Source organism: Babylonia areolata, chromosome 18 (assembly GCF_041734735.1).
Source record: "Babylonia areolata isolate BAREFJ2019XMU chromosome 18, ASM4173473v1, whole genome shotgun sequence".
In the NCBI taxonomy this organism is placed as follows: Eukaryota; Metazoa; Mollusca; class Gastropoda; order Neogastropoda; family Buccinidae; genus Babylonia; species Babylonia areolata.
Genome location: NC_134893.1, coordinates 52,090,192 through 52,109,978, shown reverse-complemented (window position 1 = coordinate 52,109,978; position 19,787 = coordinate 52,090,192). Strand labels below are relative to the sequence as shown.

General features: G+C 41.6%; 1 protein-coding gene across 4 annotated transcripts in view; it reads left to right on the top strand.

Moving 5' to 3' along the window:
* The window catches only part of LOC143292884 (unconventional myosin-XV-like), a 237,777-nt gene that overhangs the window by 143,511 nt on the left and 74,479 nt on the right, over positions 1-19,787 (top strand). For all 4 annotated transcript variants that reach the window (XM_076603546.1, XM_076603547.1, XM_076603548.1 and 1 more), the window contains exon 21: positions 18,417-18,501. In XM_076603546.1, coding sequence (XP_076459661.1) covers positions 18,417-18,501 — 85 coding nt within the window. The remainder of the gene's footprint in view (positions 1-18,416; positions 18,502-19,787) is intronic.

Below are 19,787 nucleotides of genomic sequence, written 5' to 3'. Positions count from 1 at the left end.
TCTAATGTTCAGTTGTGATTGAGGACTAAAAGTTATGAAAAGATCCCTGTGGAAATATAGGTCAGAAAGTAATTGTTATTTCCTCCTCAAGATGATATAATAGAAAAAAAACCCAACAACTTTTTCTTTTATTCCCCAGACTAAAGGCTGAGGAAAACACCACAAACACAGACCATAAACATGTCACAGAGCTCTTTTCAAGGAGATGCCACTAACATGATGATGATGATGATGATGATGAACATACACTGTAGGTTTCCCTGGGTTGTTGTGGAAAGAGAGAGAGAGAGAGCGTGCGTGTGTATTGATTGGCCTGATGAGGTGAACAGCTGAGCTGGGGGGAGGAAGCAGTTAATACACACAGTTGGTGTGCATGTCATGATCAACAGCTGGGACCTGTGTCGTGTTTTGTTTTGTTTGGGGGAACAGCAGCTGCCTTCCATGTTGAGGAGGGAGAGGGGGAATCGGGGAGACTGTGGATGAGGGTGAATGAGCGGATGGTGGGTGTTTGTTTCTCACAGGTGAACTGTTTTAGTTTACAGCTGTATTTTGGTGAGAGTTTGAACACTTTGTGGAGTGGATGTGGGTTTATTTATTTATTTATCTATTTATTTATTTATTTTTTGTGGGGGGGACGAGGGAGGGAGGGGTGCAGTTGAAAGTATCCCTTACTGTTGTTTTGATGGTGTGTCATGCTTTTCCCACCTTTCATTTGTTTCTGGTTTTTTTTGTTTTGGTTTTTCTTTTTGGTATTGAATGTGTTCATCAGTGTTGACAGTGATAGCAGCGACCAGGTGGTGCATACACAGCGTGTGTGTTTTGGACTGAAAGTGTGGCTACCCAAGGACTGTGTCAGTGTTGTTGAGTTATGATTTGACACAGACCAGAGAGTTGTGACTGTGGTGTGTGTGTGTGTGTGTGTGTGTGTGTGTGTGTGTGTGTGTGTGTGTGTGTGTGTGTATCTTAGCTTCAAAGAATAACAGTTAATGAACTGTTAAAATGATATACAGGTTAATGTGATATCAGTATTGAAGGTCAAATCCGCTGTGTGATAATATGGAAATGCAAACGAGACAAATTAAGTTCAGTATTAACCTGTGTACTGGAGATCCTTTGACAAAATATCACATGGTCAGTGCTCTTTCTCCCAAGTTGCAATAGACTGCCCTTCACCGTCCTTCACATGGATTCGTCAGTTCAGTTTAAGGCTAAGAGGTGGAGATTTTTCTGATATTCCAGGTCAACAGATGTACAGACCTACAAACGCCTGAACCTCCTATTCTTTGTATATGTTTGCAGAAGATCAGATGTGCACGTTAGAGATCATGTAATCCATGTCCACAATGGTGGGTTATGGAAACAAGAACATAGCCTGCATGCACGCCCCCAATAACAGAGTATGGCTGCCTATGGGGTGGGGTAAAAACGATCAAATATGTGAAAGCCCATTGGTACGTAGCTGTGAAAGTGAGGGTTGCAGCTGAAGACAAAGAAGAAGACTGAGGAGAAAGAGGATCAGTTCCTTGTGTGCCTGACTCGATCCTTTGCCCCGTGTCACCAAGGGCAGTACATTGCAAAGTTCGGTGCTTGTGAAACACTGTAAATGTCCATGTCACGTGGATAAAGTGCACCGTATACAAGTTGTACAGGATGGCCATGACATGTATATGACTTCTGGGGGATTGGTCTCAGGTGAGTTAAAGAACAATCGATAGTCATGATCTTTTGACAGGCCTGTATGGGCTCTGTAGAATAGAGAGAGAATGAAAGAGAGAAAAACAGAGAGAGAGAGAGGGAGGGGACTGGGGGGAAGGCAGGAGAGGGGTGGGGGGTGGGGGAAAGAGAAGTGGGGAATGACCGAGAGGGGGAGGGAGAGACAGACAGACACCTGCAGAAATGTAGATCAGACAATGGCAATATTGCTGAACTTCATGAGGAAATATATAAGTACAACACCGTATAGTAGTGTGGACTTTCTGAGGAGGAATTTTGTTTAATGTCCCGTCACACATATCGGTGATTGAAGACATTTTGTTAAAGTATTTATGAATACATTTGAGTATTATTAGTTAGAAGGGGTGGGAGATGTGGATGAATGGAGGGTTGGGGGAAACTGGGCAAATGAGGGTGAAATGTGGGTGAAATTTGGAAAAAAAAAAAAAAAAAATCTGAATACAATTACAGGAAATTACTTGAAGGACTTCGTAAAAGAGAAGTTGTTATACTGACAAGTGAAACAACTGACAATGAATGCAAAAAGTCAAAAACATCAACGTTCTCAGTCACTTGTGAAGACACACTTTCGTGTACATAAGGCTTCATCAACCTACAGTCAAAAATTATATGCTCAATTGTCAGGTTACTAAAGCATAGGCACTTGACATTAGAACAATACTTGGTTGTGAAACACTGTAAATGTCCATGTCACATGGATAAAGTTCACCGTACACAAGTTGTACAGGATGGCCATGACATGTATATGACTTCTGGGTGAGCTGAAGAACAGTCGATAGTCATGATCTTTTGACAGGCCTGTATGGGCTCTGTAGAATAGAGAGAGAATGAAAGAGAGAAAAACAGAGAGAGAGAGAGAGAGAGGGAGGGGACTAGGGGGAAGGCAGGAGAGGGGTGGGGGGTGGGGGGTGGGGGAAAGAGAAGTGGGGAATGACCGAGAGGGGGAGGGAGAGACAGACAGACACCTGCAGAAATGTATATCAGACAATGACTATATTGCTGAACTTCATGAGGAAATATATAAGTACAACACCGTATAATAGTGTGGACTTTCTGAGGAGGAATTTTGTTTAATGTCCCATCACACATATCGGTGATTGAAGACATTTTGTTAAAGTATTTATGAATACATTTGAGTATTATTGGTTAGAAGGGGTGGGAGATGTGGATGAATGGAGGGTTGGGGGAAACTGGGCAAATGAGGGTGAAATGTGGGTGAAATTTGGAAAAAAAAAGAAAAAAATCTGAATACAATTACAGGAAATTACTTGAAGGACTTCGTAAAAGAGAAGTTGTTATACTGACAAGTGAAACAACTGACAATGAATGCAAAAAGTCAAAAACATCAACGTTCTCAGTCACTTGTGAAGACACACTTTCGTGTACATAAGGCTTCATCAAGCTACAGTCAAAAATTATATGCTCAATTGTCAGGTTACTAAAGCATAGGCACTTGACATTAGAACAATACTTGGTTGTGAAACACTGTAAATGTCCATGTCACGTGGATAAAGTGCACCGTATACAAGTTGTACAGGATGGCCATGACATGTATATGACTTCTGGGTGAGCTGAAGAACAGTCGATAGTCATGATCTTTTGACAGGCCTGTATGGGCTCTGTAGAATAGAGAGAGAATGAAAGAGAAAAACAGAGAGAGAGGGAGAGAGGGAGGGGGCTGGGGGGAAGGCAGGAGAGGGGTGGGGGGTGGGGGAAGGAGAAGTGGGGAATGACCGAGAGGAGGGGGGGGGGGGGGGGAGAGACAGACAGACACCTGCAGAAATGTATATCAGACAATGACTATATTGCTGAACTTCCCGAAGAAATATATAAGTACAACACCATATAATAGTGTGGACTTTCTGACCTGTCCACGATATGTACATTGTTCACCGTAAAGTCACATCTTTCATTGATATTGATTATCTCCTTGGTGGGGTTTGAGAACTGAACACACCTCACAGTAGTTCATACTTATTTTGATTAAAACGCCATCATCATCATGCCCATCTTTTTTTGAGTAAACATCATCGTTGTCTTCCTGATCTGTTTTGATTAAGAAACCATCCTCATGATGCTGATCTCTTTCAGAAAGGGCGTAAGATACACAGATAATGACAAACAATAATTGATGGATTCGCCTCCTTTTTGTCATGGAGTGAGTGCAAATATTCTGACAAGTGAAATTTGCTTTTTAAAGTGGCTTGAAAGTATCATTTGAAATTCCTAAGAGAAATGAAATTGTGTGTGTGTGTGTGTTTGTGTGTGTTTGTAGTCTTCAGTTTTACAACTTTCCACTTAAAGTGATGTTAGACAAGAAAACAAGCAAATAAAAAAAAGAAAGAAAAAAAGGGGGGAGTGTGGGCAGAAGGGTGTGTGTAGGATAGTGTGTGTGTGTGTGTGTGTGTGTGTGTGTGTGTGTGTGTGTGTGTTCAGTTTCATTTAATGTGTGAGTGTGTGTGCTTATGTGCAAGCATGCATGTGTGTGTGTGTGTGTGTGAACGTTAAAAAAAAAAAAGAAAGATGTGTAAGTAAAATGTTAGAAAAAGCTGACATAAACAACTATAACAAATGTCCAGTTGGACTGTACATCAAGCCTTCTAATGTAGCAGAAAATGTCTTTAAATTGTCAAAAATACATTCAAGTGAACTTTCTGAAAAGTGTGTGTTTGTCTCTCTCTCTGTGTGTGTGTGTGTGTGTGTGTGTGTGTGCGTGGGTCGTAAGGTACTTACAGCTGCTTCTGTGTGCCTGTTTGTTCACATGCAAATCTCTTTTGTGTGTGTATGAGCCTTTTTTTTTTACCATTTGGTGGATCATTGATTGTAACAATTCAATGTATATTCAGTCCTGCGCATGTGTGATAATCAAATACAGTTGATTCACAATGAATGATTTAATAAATGAAGCCCTGCTTTGGAGAGCAGCTTGCCTTTTACTCAGAAATCAAATCATCAGTATGGATCAGATCAGAAAAAAAGCAGGAAAGTGATAACGAATGAAAAGAAAGAAAAAAAAAAAAGTCCGAGAGCAAATCCCTAAGATGCATAGTGGACAGCAATAAATCACCATGAGCAATAACCACTTTGCCTTGTCTCATAACTCTTGCATATTGCACCCCCACTAGCTCCCCCTCCCCTCCCCCTCACAGTGTAGTGCATGAGCTTGAATGGTTCCTCATCTGTGTTACGTATTCTGCCCTGAACTGTGCCTGTTCGTATTTGACCCCAGTGACAACGGCCTTTGAAACTTGGCAGATCAAACCCCAGACCTATTGCTGCGAAATGTCAGCCTTTTTAAACTCTATACCAGCTTTGTCTGCATGTGTGTGTGTGTGTGTGTGTGTGTGTGTGTGTGTGTGTGTGAGAGAGAGAGAGAGAGAGAGAGAGAGAGAGAGAGAGAGAGAGAGAGAGAGCTCTTTGCTTTGTTCTTGTGCAAGCGATTATTATCGCTTTGGCTTGAATATTCTGGTTAGCTGTTGACTCAATGTTGTTTGTTATCTTTTTTTTTTTTTTTATAACATGTGTGTATGTGTGTGACTGCATATGCATGTCAGTGGATTTATCTGTCTGTCTGGGTATTCATGTGGATCACTGTGTTTGTTTATCTGTTTCTGCATACCACCACCACCCCCCCACCACCCCAAACCCCCATCGTCTTCCGTCTCTGCTGTTCATCTCTTCAACCCACTCCCTATTTCTCTCACTTTCTTCTTTTGGGTCCCACTCCCCTCCTATTTATATTTTGTGAGGGGGGGGGGTGATACTGGAGGGGTGGGGGGTGGGGTGATTTGATAGGGGCAGGAAGGGGAAGGGGAGGAGGGAGGGAGGGATTAGGGTTGTTGTGTCGTGTTTTGAGGCGTGCCTTCGCAGGCCTACAAACAACACAACACACACACACACACACACACACACATCAGTCTGTTTAAGTTTTTTGAAGATTGCGAAGGACTGGTAGAGCCTGTTTGTGAGATGCCCATGCCGCCCAGTTTGTGGTGGAAGTGAAAAATAAGATGGTCCATGGTCAGTTACTGTCAGAGGATGGCAATTCACGAGGTCTAAACAAAAAAAAAATCATCAAAAACCCAACAAAACAAAAAATCTCAGGGCACTACTTGCTGTCAGTCTCCATTTCAATTTGAAGGTGGTGTCAGAGCATGCAGACAGATTCGTAGAAAATTTGAGGTGTGGTCAGTCAGAGATGTAGATGTATAAGTACCGTAGAAGTGATTCAAAGGTTGATTTTTGCTTGATCATTGGGTTTATTGTGTGCGGCTGGATTGAAGGAACAGCAGATATGACTGTGAGCATCTGATCCTTAGAAGCAGGTGTGTATATATCACTGGTAGTCTTCGATGTGTTTTTTGTTCTTTTGTGTGTGTGCGTGTGTGTTGTTCAGGTTATTCATTTCCGTTGAAGCAGTGACTGGGTTTCTTTCACTGTGTTATCTTTAGCCACCTTACACAGGTAACGCATGGTGTCTTTGTTTATATGTGTGTTGTTGTGGTATATTAGACATGGAAGTATATAAATAAAAGAATATATATATATATTAAAAAGTGGAGGTGGGATGTAGGTGAAAGTGAAATTGCAGGAGGAAGGTGGAAGCATTTCAAGAAACTATAAACGACCCATTCTGGATAAAAATAGTTGTTTCAGTTAAAGTCTAGCATTTTGTATTTTAATGCATGACAGTCATTCATTTAATATCTATCTATCTATATATATATATCTATATCTACTTATCTATCTATGTGTGTGTGTGTGTGTGTGTGTGTGTGTGTGTATACACCATAGAAGGTTTGCTGCATGATTCTTCAGCTCTTCCTGTTTGTCGTGTTTGAGACTGGGATCTGATAAAGGACATCAGACAACAAATGTGACAGTTACATTGTCAGTGTGTATGTGTGTGTGTGTGCGCACGTTCGTGTGTGTTTGAGTGTGTGTGAATGTGCAAGTGTGCGTGTGTTTATGTGTGTGTGTGTGTGTGTGTGTGTGTGCGTGCTCGTATGCGTGTGTGTTTGTGCAAGCATGCATGCATGTTGGTGTGAGTGTGTGTGTGTGTGTGTGTGTGTGTGTGTGTGTGTATGCTTATGAAATGAACCAAAAATTAAACAATTTTTTTTTTCATGAGGGTAGTGGAGTAAGCACAAGTACTTAATTTTTTAAAAATTTTTTTAATTAATTTATTTTTTGTGTGGTATGCATCAAACCTTTAGTGTGACAGAGAGAAGGGAAGGGAGGAAGGGGGAAAGTAGAGAGAGACAGAGACAGAGAGAGGGAGTTTTAAACACCCAGCTGTTTGAAAATAAAGATTGGAGCTGCATGACTAATTTTTTATTTTTTTATTTTATTTTTGTCCACACTCTAATAGCTGATTGTGCACACATGATTAAACATTTCACTGCACAACTTGGAACTACACATATATATTATTGTATTATTGTACACACAGTATACATGTTTGTTCAGTTTGTCACGGTTGTGTTGATTAGGATTGTTCACAAATGTTGATGGGACTTCCCACATATTGAACATTCTCATTGTTCCTTGTTTGCGGTCACAGCCCTTCACTTCTTAATCCACTTACATTTTCACAAATTTTTCTGCTTACATACAGTTCTCAGCTGCAGTTTGATCATAGACTTGGACACATTTCTCGGTTGTAACCGTTTGTTTTTGTCTTTTTGTTTTGTTTGTTTGTTTTGTTTTGTTTTGTTTTGGGTCAGATTGTAATGAAATGTATGACTTATCTGTGGCATTCCATATATTTGTATGTATGATATGGTGCAGAAATTGCCATTGTCTTTGTTTGATAATCACAATTAAGTATTGGCTTTGTTCTTCAGTTGTGTTGTGATGTGACACGTTTCCCAAGGCATATGCATCCTCCAGGACTTCCGTGATTGATGTTTCATTCTTAAAAGTCATTATCGTTAAGCACACTGAGGCATCTCTCTGAGCTTCTGTTGTGTGTCAGTGATTTCTCTTCTCAGAGCGTGTTTTTGATATTGACTTTTCATCAACTTCATACCTATATGCATATGTGCTGATTGTTTTTACTTTATTGAGTTGTATTAAATTGCATTGAGTTGTATTGTATTGTGTTGTATTATATTGTATTGTATTGTGTCAGCAAAGTGATAACTGTATTATCAATGGTTTCTCCAATGCAGTGGGAAATCTTTTACATGCTTAGTCTTTTGTGAAGGACTATGACTCTGAAACTAGGAGGCAAAATTGCACTTGCTCTTAGTGCTGCAGCCTTGGGGGCTAGTTGGCCTTTGGGAACCATCCCAACACCGACTCTCCTAAAACCCTCTTAGCTGAGAGAGTGGGGATGTAACTTGGGCAAGATTCTCTCCACTATAATCAAATTCTAACCCAAGTAGTTGGGACAGCAGTTGCCTCCTCTGCTGTTCTGATAGTCATAGTTGGACACGATTGACTATCATTCGGAAATGATTGACTTCTATATATATATATTATACTGTATTGCTTTTTGTCGTAACAAATTTTTCTGTGTCAAATTTAGTTGCTGCCTTAGGGGAGAGCATATCGCTACAGTGTTGTGCCACCCATTCTTTTTCTTTGTTTTTCAGTCTCAGCAAGTGAATGTGTTTTACTATCAAAGTGGATTTCTGTACAGAATTTTGCCATGGGCAAATCTTTCATGGGTTCTTTTACATGCTCTAATAAGTGCACGCTGCTCACAAGACCTCAGTTTATCATCTGATCTGAAAGACTAGCTTCCAGGCTGCCACTCAAGGAGGAGATGTGGGTTAAAAATCCCGGTCCATACACAGGACTTGAACCTGCAGACACTTGCTTCTTAGGAGGGTGCATTACCGCTAAACTACTGCTCAAACCAAGTATATGGTGATGTACTGTTTGTAGGCTTTATGATTTGCTGTAACTGTGCTCCTTCATTCTCTCAAGAATCAGCTACGGATTAGTGAGGACAAACTGTCAGCTGTGGCAGCAGAAAAGCGAGCTCGCACAAAAGGGACGGCAGCCAACAGACCAGCATCAGCTTACACATGTGACCGATGAGAAAGAGACTGTCTCTCTCGCATCGGTCTCTACAGTCACAGGCGACACTGCTGGGTCCAAGCAGACAGCCCAGTTAGACATTAGGTTGGATATACTCTGTCCATGGTCAGCCATGACTGAAGGAGGCCCACTACTGCTCCTTCATTTCTTTTTTGATTCACTTGTGTAAACAAAGTGAGTCTATGTTTTAACCCGGTGTTCGGTTGTCTGTGTGTGTGTGTGTGTGTGTGTGTGTGTGTCTGTCCGTGGTAAACTTTAACATTGACATTTTCTCTGCAAATACTTTGTCAGTTGACACCAAATTAGGCATAAAAATAGGAAAAATTCAGTTCTTTCCAGTCATCTTGTTTAAAACAATATTGCACCTCTGGGATGGGCACAAAAAAAAAAAAAAAAAAAAAATGAAGCCTAATTATATGCAAACTGCATTTACTGTTATATTTATATTTTTTGTATTCTCTAAACTTGGCACTTTGATCTGATATCCTGACCCAACAACAAGAGCAGTCATTATTATCATTTTTTGTTCAAACAGGAACTTCTTTTGCTAAGCAAGGAAGTGTTTTTTTTTTTTTTTTTTTTTTTTTCTCAACCACAGGTTCTGTTCCCCCAATCACTGAAAATGTAGCAGACTGTTGAGTGAGTGACACTGATTCGGGTGTTGCAAGATGTAATGGGTCTGAGGTGTTTGGGGGAGGTTGTGTGACAAGGTAACAGCTTGCCGGCTTGCCTTTTTTTTCTTTGCAATGACTTGTCTTTCAGTGACTGGTTGTTAAAAAGTGTTTTGATCAGTGGCAGGTGTTTTTTTTTTTTTTTTTTTTTTAATTGAGTGTGTGTGTGTGTGTGTGTGTGTGCGTGAATAGAATAGAATATTTTTTTTTATTATCATAAAACCTTAAAGTTTATAAGACACAATAAAATATAAACATGAGCATATCAAGAGGAAAAACATTTGTGAACAAATTTCGCCAGCCTTGGCTGTAATTGTGTGTGTGTGTGTGTGTGTGTGTGTGTGTGTGTGTGTGTGTGAGAGAGAGAGAGAGAGAGAGAGAGAGAGAGAGAGAGAGAGAGCATGTCAGTGTGCATGACGTGTACAGCACACAAGCTTGAAACAAACAATCATGTACGTGTCTGACAATGTTTATGTAGTTAGTTGAAATCATCATTCCTGGATTTTTTTTTTTTTAAGATAAAAGAAAAGAAGATGAGAAGAAACAAGGAAGGAAGGAAGGAAGACAAGAAAAGGAAGAGATTATATTGGAATTATTTCCACAGTTATCCTGACCTATAAAATTGGCTTCCTTCTCAGTGGGTGGCAGGAATGTATTGATCAGATCTTTGATGTTGGTGAAGCTATTGGCAAACTGGTTGAACCTAGGGGAGTTAATTCTGGCAGGTCACATCAGATCAATGATCTTTGATTGGTGGCCCAGAAGATCCGTCCCCTGCCCTCAGGTTGTAAAGACTATCGTCAATGACAGCTGTGGGTGGGACGGGAGGTAGTGAGACTACTTCTTCACACCTTTTTCTTTTCGTTTTCAGCTGGATTCAAACAAAAACAACATAGATAGATAGATAGATAAGTACATAGCTAGCTAGCTAACTAACTAACAGAATGAATGAATAAGGATTCGTATGTGCTTGTTGATATTTCCTGTGTGAATGAGATGTCTTTTTCTGCCACTGGATGCAAGATGCATTTGCATCAACTGTTTTTTGTTGTTGTTGTTGGTTTTTTTGGTTTAAAATTTTTTTTTTTATACTGTGATGTGTACATGATTGCTGGACTTTGTTTGACATGCCATGTCATCAGCATGGGCCAAAACTTGGCAGAGGGAAAGAAGCTGTAACCTGGTATACCATGGCATCTGGTAGAAAGTTTGAGCGGTGGTTGCAGCAGCTTATACATTTCTGCATTGCAGTCTTCTCCTAGTTCTACCATCCTGAGCATTTTTTTTCTCCTCCTTTTTTTTCTTCTTTCATTTTGTTAGCCTGAAAAAGGGAATCTGGTTCACTGAACAATTTTTTGTGTGATTTGCTGTCTCTCTCTGTGTCTCTTTTTGTCTGTTTGTCTCTCTGTGTCTCTCTCTGTATCTGTTTATACTCAAGTAAATGTGTGTGTGTGTGTGTGTGTGTGTGTGTGTGTGTGTGTGTGTGTGTGTGTGTGTATAAAACAACAAAAAAACTTTGAATGATGCATATGTCTTGTTCTGCCAATGTTTATGGATTAACAAACTTCCCGGAAGTCTAGTTCATAGCATTTTCCTGGCACAGTGTCAAGCTTTGAGGTTGGAGTCACCCTGCATTTGGAAATGGTGCAGAAAACCTGCTGATGAAGACATTTTTCAATCTCACTTGGTCAAACATGTGTTCATCCCATAAATGCTGTGATTCTGAGAGAGTACACACATTTGGCTCATAGTTGTGAAGGAGTTTCAGAGGGGAAGGGAGAAAATAAAATATTTATTGTCGTGTCTGCGTAGCCATGTGTCGTAGAGTGCGTGCACAGCCGGTTTTGACTAGATCAAGCCCCTTATAGAGGCCACTGTGGCGCTGTCTTCGGTGATCTCCTGTTCTGGTAACGGTTTACAGTTGGCCGGGTTTTCTCTTGGGAGTTTTCCTTCTCTTGGAAGGACTGCCTGCTGAGGCTAACGGACTCCATCTGCCCGGGTTTGAAATCAGAGTTGTCCTTCTCCTAGACTATGTGGGTCCACGGCACCTTATTTCATATCATTTGGTGCAACCCCCAAAGGGAGGGCTCCCCCATCAGCCACCCGGGAGACGCGCCCCTACGCCGTATAGTCCCAGCGCGAGGGAAATATTTATTGTCAATATATATTTACTTTTACCATTTGGTTTGTTTTGTGTTTTGACACAGAACATTTTGCATGTATGTTCGGCTTTTGTGATGTATAAATTATGTGGACCAGTTTGTCTTTATTGTGCTTTCTTTATCATGCCTTTTGAATTACTTTGAGCTTGTTTTTTTGTTTATTTGTTTGTTTTTAAGAAAAATCAGATTTATTTGTATTTGTATTTCTTTTTATCACATCAGATTTCTCTGTGTGAAATTCGGGCTGCTCTCCCCAGGGAGAGCGTCGCTGCACTACAGCGCCACCCATTTTTTAAAATTTTTTCCTGCGTGTAGTTTTAAGACAGAATTTTGCCAGGAACAACCCTTTTGTTGCCGTGGGTTCTTTTACGTGCGCTAAATGCATGCTGCACACGGGACCTTGGTTTATCGTCTCATCCGAATGACTAGCATCCAGACCACCACTCAAGGTCTAGTGGAGGGGGAGAAAATATTGGCGGCTGAGCCGTAATTTGAACCAGCGCACTAAGATTCTCTCACTTCCTAGGCGGACGTGTTACCTCTAGGCCATCACTCCACATGCACCTGCATTAATATAACACAGTCATAACTTTTTTCCCACTGACAGGTTATTTTAATGGATTGGTGGTGGTAGTGGGGTAATAGGGGAGGGATTTAAGAGGGTGCAGGGAGTGTGGGGAGTGCAGGAGGGGGCAGGGGGGGTGGGGGGAAGAAGCTGGAGGTATCTGAATGCACAAGCAGTGGGAGGGGAGGGGTGGGGATTTTTGTGTTTTTTTTTAAGGAGGGAGAGGCAGGGGTTGGTGCTACCCCCCCCCCCCCCCCCCACACACACACACCCACCCCCTCAAGGGAGCCGGCCATCAAAGGTCAGTGGGTGAGTTTTACAGAGGGCGGGTTCGGTTCCTCTATCCAGCCTTGAATGAAGGAGCGAAACGGCTGCTGTTGAATGAAAAGTTGAAAGCGGGCTTTCAACACGGCATGGGGTTTGGTGCAGCATCCATCACCCTGGAGGAATGGTGACAGCCCTCAGACACATAAACCAGTGCAGCCGCTTTCTGACTGTTTTTTGGGGGGTTGCTGGAGAGGCGGTTGGGAGGGGGGGGGGGCGGGGAAGGGAGGGAGGCAGGGGGTGGGGCGGGTGGTTGTGGCATGATTGGACCCTAACTGTCAAAGACCCAGCGGTTTATTTCCTTTCGACCTTCTCACTCCCCATCACCCCGCCCCCCGCTCCCCAAACCCCTCCAACACTGTGATCAGTATCAGTATCAGTAGCTCAAAGAGGCGTCACTGCGTTCAGTCAAATCCGTATATGCTACACCACATCTGCCAAAGCAGATGCTTGACCAGCGGTATAACCCAACGCGCTTAGTCAGGCCTTGAGAGAGAGAAAAAAAAATATATATAACAAAACTTAAAAAAAAAATGTGAAAACAGAAGAAAAAAAAGAAGAAAAAAAGATAAATACATAAAAATACTACTACTACTACTAATATTTATAAGGTGCAAAATCTTGATGAAGTCAACTCTAAGCGCATGCACGCGCGCGCGTGCACACACGCACACACATGCACACACACACACAAAACAAAAAAACACCGTGAAGGTTTATGATATGTTCTGTCATTTTGCAAAGAGACTGGTATTTCAGAGGAAATGATTTTTTCTTTTTTTAATTAATTTATGTTTTTATAGAAATATTGTTTTGTTGGGATTAGAGAATCTTCCTGTACAGTTACTGGTCGATGGGGGCATCAGCTATCTCCACTTGTATGCTGGAAAACATTACTGATGCTGTACCTTGCATCATGCTTTAAAAGCTCCTTGGGCGGTTTTGACCAGTGTGTGTGTGTGTGTGTGTGTGTGTGTGTGTGTGTGTGTGTGTGTGTACATGCATCTGTGTGCATATGTGTGTGTACTCATATATATGCATGCATCTGTGTGTGTGCGTGTGCGTGCGTGTGTGTGTGTGTGTGTGTGTGTGTGTGTGTGTGTGTGTGTGTGTGTATGCTGTTGTGCAATTGACTCTGTGTTTATATAGCACTTAGAACCTGGTTTCTGACTGATGACAGGCGCAAGATAAGTATTCATATCATCATCATGCCCCCTTCGCCCCCTTCAACCCCCCACCCCCACCCCCCACCCCCCACTCCGTCCAAGAAAAAGGAGCAAACAAAACGACAACAAACAAGGCAAAAGCAAACAACAGCCACAAACAACTCCAGTATAAAAAAACGATAAACAAATGAAACAACTCATAGTTACTGCTCTTCAGATGTGCACACACTGACCAAAATACCACTGATGGTTCAGCATACAAGGAGTTAACAATAAATGCACTGGCATTTTCATGCATGAAATGAATTCCAGTCGGGTGGGTTTTTACAAAACTCTGACTGGTTTTACAAAGCACTGGCTGATACAGAGTTGCTTCATCTTGCTTTAACTGTGGGTTTTAACTGTGTGATATCACTGCCACAAAAGGAAATTGGTTTGGGTTTCATGGAGATGGATGGATAGTGTTTTGTCTTACACTTTCACTGATGAAGCATGTACCAGCCATTAGAATCAAAGCAGGGGGAAAAATTTTTTTTTACGGAAAATCACAGATGAAGGTGAAGAGTTTTGTGTGTACAGACATACACACATGCATATGTGCAGTACCATACACACATTGCCCATTTGTGCATGCATGTGGGAACACACACACACACACACACACACACACACACACACAATCACAATCAAAAACAACATCATTAGCAACAACCATGAATACATGTGCACATACATGCTGTAATCCTTTTCAGTATGCATTCTCTTGTCACTGCCAGTTTGCACTGCTCCTGTGTACGAATTAAGCAGCCACATAGCTGCAGTGAACTGGTGCATGACCACATTTTACTTCAAGGCTAGCTTTTGGTTGATCTAGAGTGACAATAGAATTGTCGTGATGGGTCAGTGTTTGTCATCTGATGAAGTGAGGGACTAAACAGCTGAGTGGTTAAAGCACTAGACTTTCAATCCTAAGATCCCAGGTTTGAATCCCAGTTGCGTCTTGTGGGTTAAGGGTGGACATTTTTTTTTTTTTTTTTCTGATCTCCCAGGTCAATGTGATTGTTTGGACTTACTTTCATGCCTGAACCCCCTTCATGATGTATATATACAAATGTTTAAGTCAGAAATCCCATCATCCAGTGTCATAACCCATGTCATGATGAAAACAACCTTACAGAAAAAAAAAACTTTCAGTAGATACAAGTGAATATGAGAATCACAGCGCATGAATGGAGTGGAAGGGGGGGTGGCGTGGGGGGTGGGGGGGGGGGGGGGAGGGTGTGTGTGTGTGTGTGTGGGGGGGGGGGGGAAGACATAGTAAACTTTGTGTTGTACTGGCTATTTGGGAACTGATGCATATTGTACACACTACACACAGTAAACGTTGCGTTACACTGGCCTTAGGGGAATCAGTGTACAGTGTACTCACTTTAAAGGTGGACAGTGTCCTTTTGTGTCATCCTGCCTGATATATACTGATAGGGAATCTGACTGATACCCAGAACGTTCACTGGACAAACCATACTCACACACACACACACACACACTGCAGTGTGATAACACCACGACCAGTGTAGCAAGTTTTCATAGGCGCTTGACAAGACCCCCTTTCTTTCTTGTGTCCACGGCATCTGGTAACATGTCATAAGTGTGTCTCCCTGATGCTGTGCGAATGGACGGGATGCACAGCATGTTCACTGAGTGAGCTGGGGATGTTACTTCCATTTCCAGAATGAACACATATAAAGAGTGAACCAAAGGCATCATAGCTTCAGTCTCCTTTGTATGTACATGTGCGGTAATGCTGATTGTGATTAGCCTGTGTCGGCATTAGGGTGACCCTGTGGATGTGGCCTGGGTTCCAGTAGAATTACAGTGAAAAGAGTCCCTTGGACCTCCAAGGTTTTTAACTCTTTACAAGCCCTGGGCTGTCATGAATGAAAGTATTGTGGGAAGCAATTACAGTGAAGAGTCCCTGGGACCTCCAAGGCTTTTAACTCATTACAAGTCCTGGGCTGTCATGAATGAAAGTATTGTGGGAAGCAAATACAGTGAAGAGTCCCTGGGACCTCCAAGGCTTTTAACTCATTACAAGTCCTGGACTGTCATGAATGAAAGTATTGTGGGAAGCAATTACAGTGAAAAGAGTCCCTTGGACCTCCAAGGTTTTTAACTCTTTACAAGCCCTGGGCTGTCATGAATGAAAGTATTGTGGGAAGCAATTACAGTGAAAAGAGTCCCTTAGACCTCCAAGGTTTTTAACTCATTACAAGTCCTGGGCTGTCATGAATGAAAGTATTGTGGGAAGCATCTGCACCCGGGCACTTCATTCAGCTGAACGCTTTTTTTTCTCTCTGAATTTTTTTTTTTTTTTTTTTTTGCTCCCTTCAGATTGCTGTTGACATTGCAAAGGACTACATCACATAATGAAAGAAGAATTAAAGTTTGATGGAGGATAATTCCAGTTGAAAACGCACACACACACACACACACACACACTGTACACACACACACACACACAAAATGTGTCATGTGTCATTTGTGTGTTGCGTTGCTATGGTAGCATTGAATATTGTAGGCCTTTGCCAGAGCTGCTCTGTCGGAACTTTTAGTGACGCATGATTGATTCCTTCCTTGGATGTGTTTGGCGTGTGAACACAGAGAGACACCATTCACTTACATGTGCTTGCATGTGTTTGCATGCACTAACACATACTCACGGAGAGAGAGACAGAGAGAGAGAGAGAGAGAGAGAGAGAGAGATAAGACAAAGACAAAAGACAAAATCTTTATTAACGAGGGTAATAGATAAGCAAGTAACATGCTTTTTTACATCCAGCCCTCGCCCAAAAGAGGGAATAAAGCTAAAAAAGCGAAAATGAGCACAAAATCAAAACACAATCAAAATATACCATTATTTCACCATTCAAAGCCATTCCACAAAAGGAAGAAGAAGAGAGAAAAAAAAAATCATGAAATACACACACACAAACGCACACAAATGCACCCACTCAAGGGAGAGTGAGAGGGATCCCACAAATTGTCGAAAGCAATGTTGGATTTCAGGTGACGTCAGTTTTTGTGAATAGGTACATTTTTAGATTTTGCTTAAAGTTGTTGTGGTTAGTAATATCTTTTAAACATGTCTTATGTTATTTACTGGGAAGTTATTTATAATTGAAGGAGGTGCATAGCTGCTTACTATTTTGTGCATAAAAACAGCTTTATTATATTCTAGTTTTAGCTCCAGTGGGAGGATAATCAAGTGACCTATAATCATTAGGAGTTAATGAACATGACTTTAATAAAACTAATTTCAAAGAGAGAGAGAGAGAGAGAGAAACAGGTAGGTGGACAGGCAGGCAGACAAGCAGGTTTGCATGCACAGTGAGACAGAGACACAGAAGAGAGCACTTCTTCTGTGCATATGCATGCATAAATGCATCTGCAAAGTTAAAGTGCACTCAGAAAGAAGCAATAGGAACATACGGGAATGCTCGCTGTAACCAGTTTTGAAGAGGGTGTTTTGAAAGGATAGGTATGTAGAGTCATACATATATGGTGTTTTTGAAAGGATAAAGTCATACATTTTCTGTCGAAAGAACACCCCTCCTTGCTCCCCCCCCTCCTCCTCTCCTACCTCAGCGGCAATAACAGGCCCATAAGTAGACAGATTTTGAGCCTCGGACACATTAATCGGTTGTTATACACAGAGAAATGTGTACATGTGTACACAGCTATGCTCACACACACACACACACACACGCACACACACACACACACACACACACACACACAACCAATCAACAAATATCAGTGTGCACTGATGATCCCTGTCTTCACATTTCTAAAAGACATTTTCAGAGATAGTGCACACACACACACACACACACACACACACACACACACACACACACACACACACACACACACATTAGGCATGACTGTTCTTTGTCATTGGCAAGCTTTTTTTTGTTGTTGTTGTTGTTGTTGTTGTTGTTGCTTTGTTTTGGTTATGCCGCTGATGAGATATTTTTGACTGCATGGGATTGGAGAAAACTCACCTCTGAGTAGTGTTGAGTCCTGTGAGAGAAATGTTCTCCCCTGCACCTCTGAGTAGTGTTGATGTCCTGTGAGAGAAATGTTCTCCCCTGCACCTCTGAGTAGTGTTGATGTCCTGTGAGAGAAATGTTCTCCCCTGCACCTCTGAGTAGTGTTGAGTCCTGTGAGAGAAATGTTCTCCCCTGTTATTTCTGTACCTGATTACACCTTGTCCCATGCTAGTCATAGAACCAGAGAGATTGTGTCCCCTTATATCACTGGTAAACTGATATATATCCCCTTTTAGTGACATCTGGGATGAGATTGTGTCCCATTTTAGTAACATCAGCTAGAGGTGGGATTGTGTCCTCTTCTGGTCCTATCACCGTGGGGATTAGGTGCCGTTGGTGATGTTGTGTCCCATTTCAGTAACATCAGGGTTGAGCTTGTGTCCCATTTTAGTCACATAACTTTTTTTTTTTTTTCTGGCCTGTCCCAAAGTAAAAAAAAAAAACAATCCCAGATTTCAGATGAATGCATTTGTTCATAAATAAAGTTAATTAGTTGGCACAACATGTTAAAATTCAGTGTCTCTAATGTTTGTGACTGCTTGGAGAGAGAGAGAGAGAGAGAGAGAGAGAGAGAGAGAGAGAGAGAGTGTGTGCAGTGAATCTGATGTTTTTACTGATGCTGCCTGTTTCAGACGGGACTTCCTGACAACACGCAATGGCATCGTCAGGGCCCAGGCCCAGTTTCGTATGTTCCTGCAACGAAAGCGCTATGTCAAGGTAAAGAGAGAGAGAGAGTGAGTGAGTGAGTGAGTGAGTGCGCGCGTGCGTGTGTGCATGCATGCGTGCGTTCGTGATTGCGTGTGTGTGTGTGTATTTGAGTAACTGTATGTGAATAACTCTGTGTGTGTGTGTGTGTGTGTGTGTGTGTGTGTGTGTGTGTGTGTGGACAAATTCTACACACACACACACACACACACACACCACTCCCCCCCCCACACACACACACACACACCTATCTAAAATCACATTGAGATGAAAAACAAAACAAAACAAACGAAAAAAACATTAAAGAAAAAAACAAACCTGACATATGCACACATATCTAAAATCACCAGTTGGGAAAAGATGTTAAATTAAAGAAACACACACACACACACACACACACACACACACATTTACACACATATATATATATATACAATTTTATCTGGAAAGAGAGAGAGAGAGAGAGAGAGAGTCAATAAGGCTGGTTAAACTGTAAGGCCTTTTCGCCCATGGGAGCTAGGTGGCTGGCTGCTTTATCTGTCAACAGCTGTAAGCCACAGTGCCTGATGGTTCAGTGGTGTGCCATGCATCTGCACAGAGGAACCTGTCAGCAGGGTTATTTATTTGTCTATTTGTCTTGTTTAGAAATGCCAGAACCTGTATATATATATATATATATATATATATATATATATATATATATATATATATATATATATAATCAGGAAAGAAGAAGGCCAGTTGCGTTGTGTAGCAGTGTGAGGGGGATGTAGGGTGCAAGGAGAGGTGGGGGTGGTGGGGGAGGGTGGGGAATAATTTGATAAACTCATACTGTATTTTACACAAGGTTGTCCAAAATGACAATGTTGGAAAATTACCAGAACAAGAACAAAACTTTAATCTCCAGGCCTCCGGCCCCTAGAAAGAGGTCAAAAGTACACAATATGGTGATCCAGCAGCGACAACAAAATGTAAAATACGTACTAACTTAAACTTGTAGAACAAAAGTGCTTCTTATGCATAGTAAATTAATTCTAACTTCCATCATTGTTGTCACAGAATTCCTCTCGTATCTTTGGGGCATTAAATATATAAACGCAGAGTTTACGAATACTGTAAACAGAACCATTCTTCAGCAAGTGAACATAGGATTGACCTTCAGAGTTCAGATGTTTTTGCTGCAGGTTATTGTAAAGGACACAGTTGTTTATAAAATGGTTTTCATGGAAAATTACCACAGAGAGAGAGAGAGAGAGAGAGAGAGAGAGAGAGAGAGAGAGAGAGAGAAGTTTCTGCCT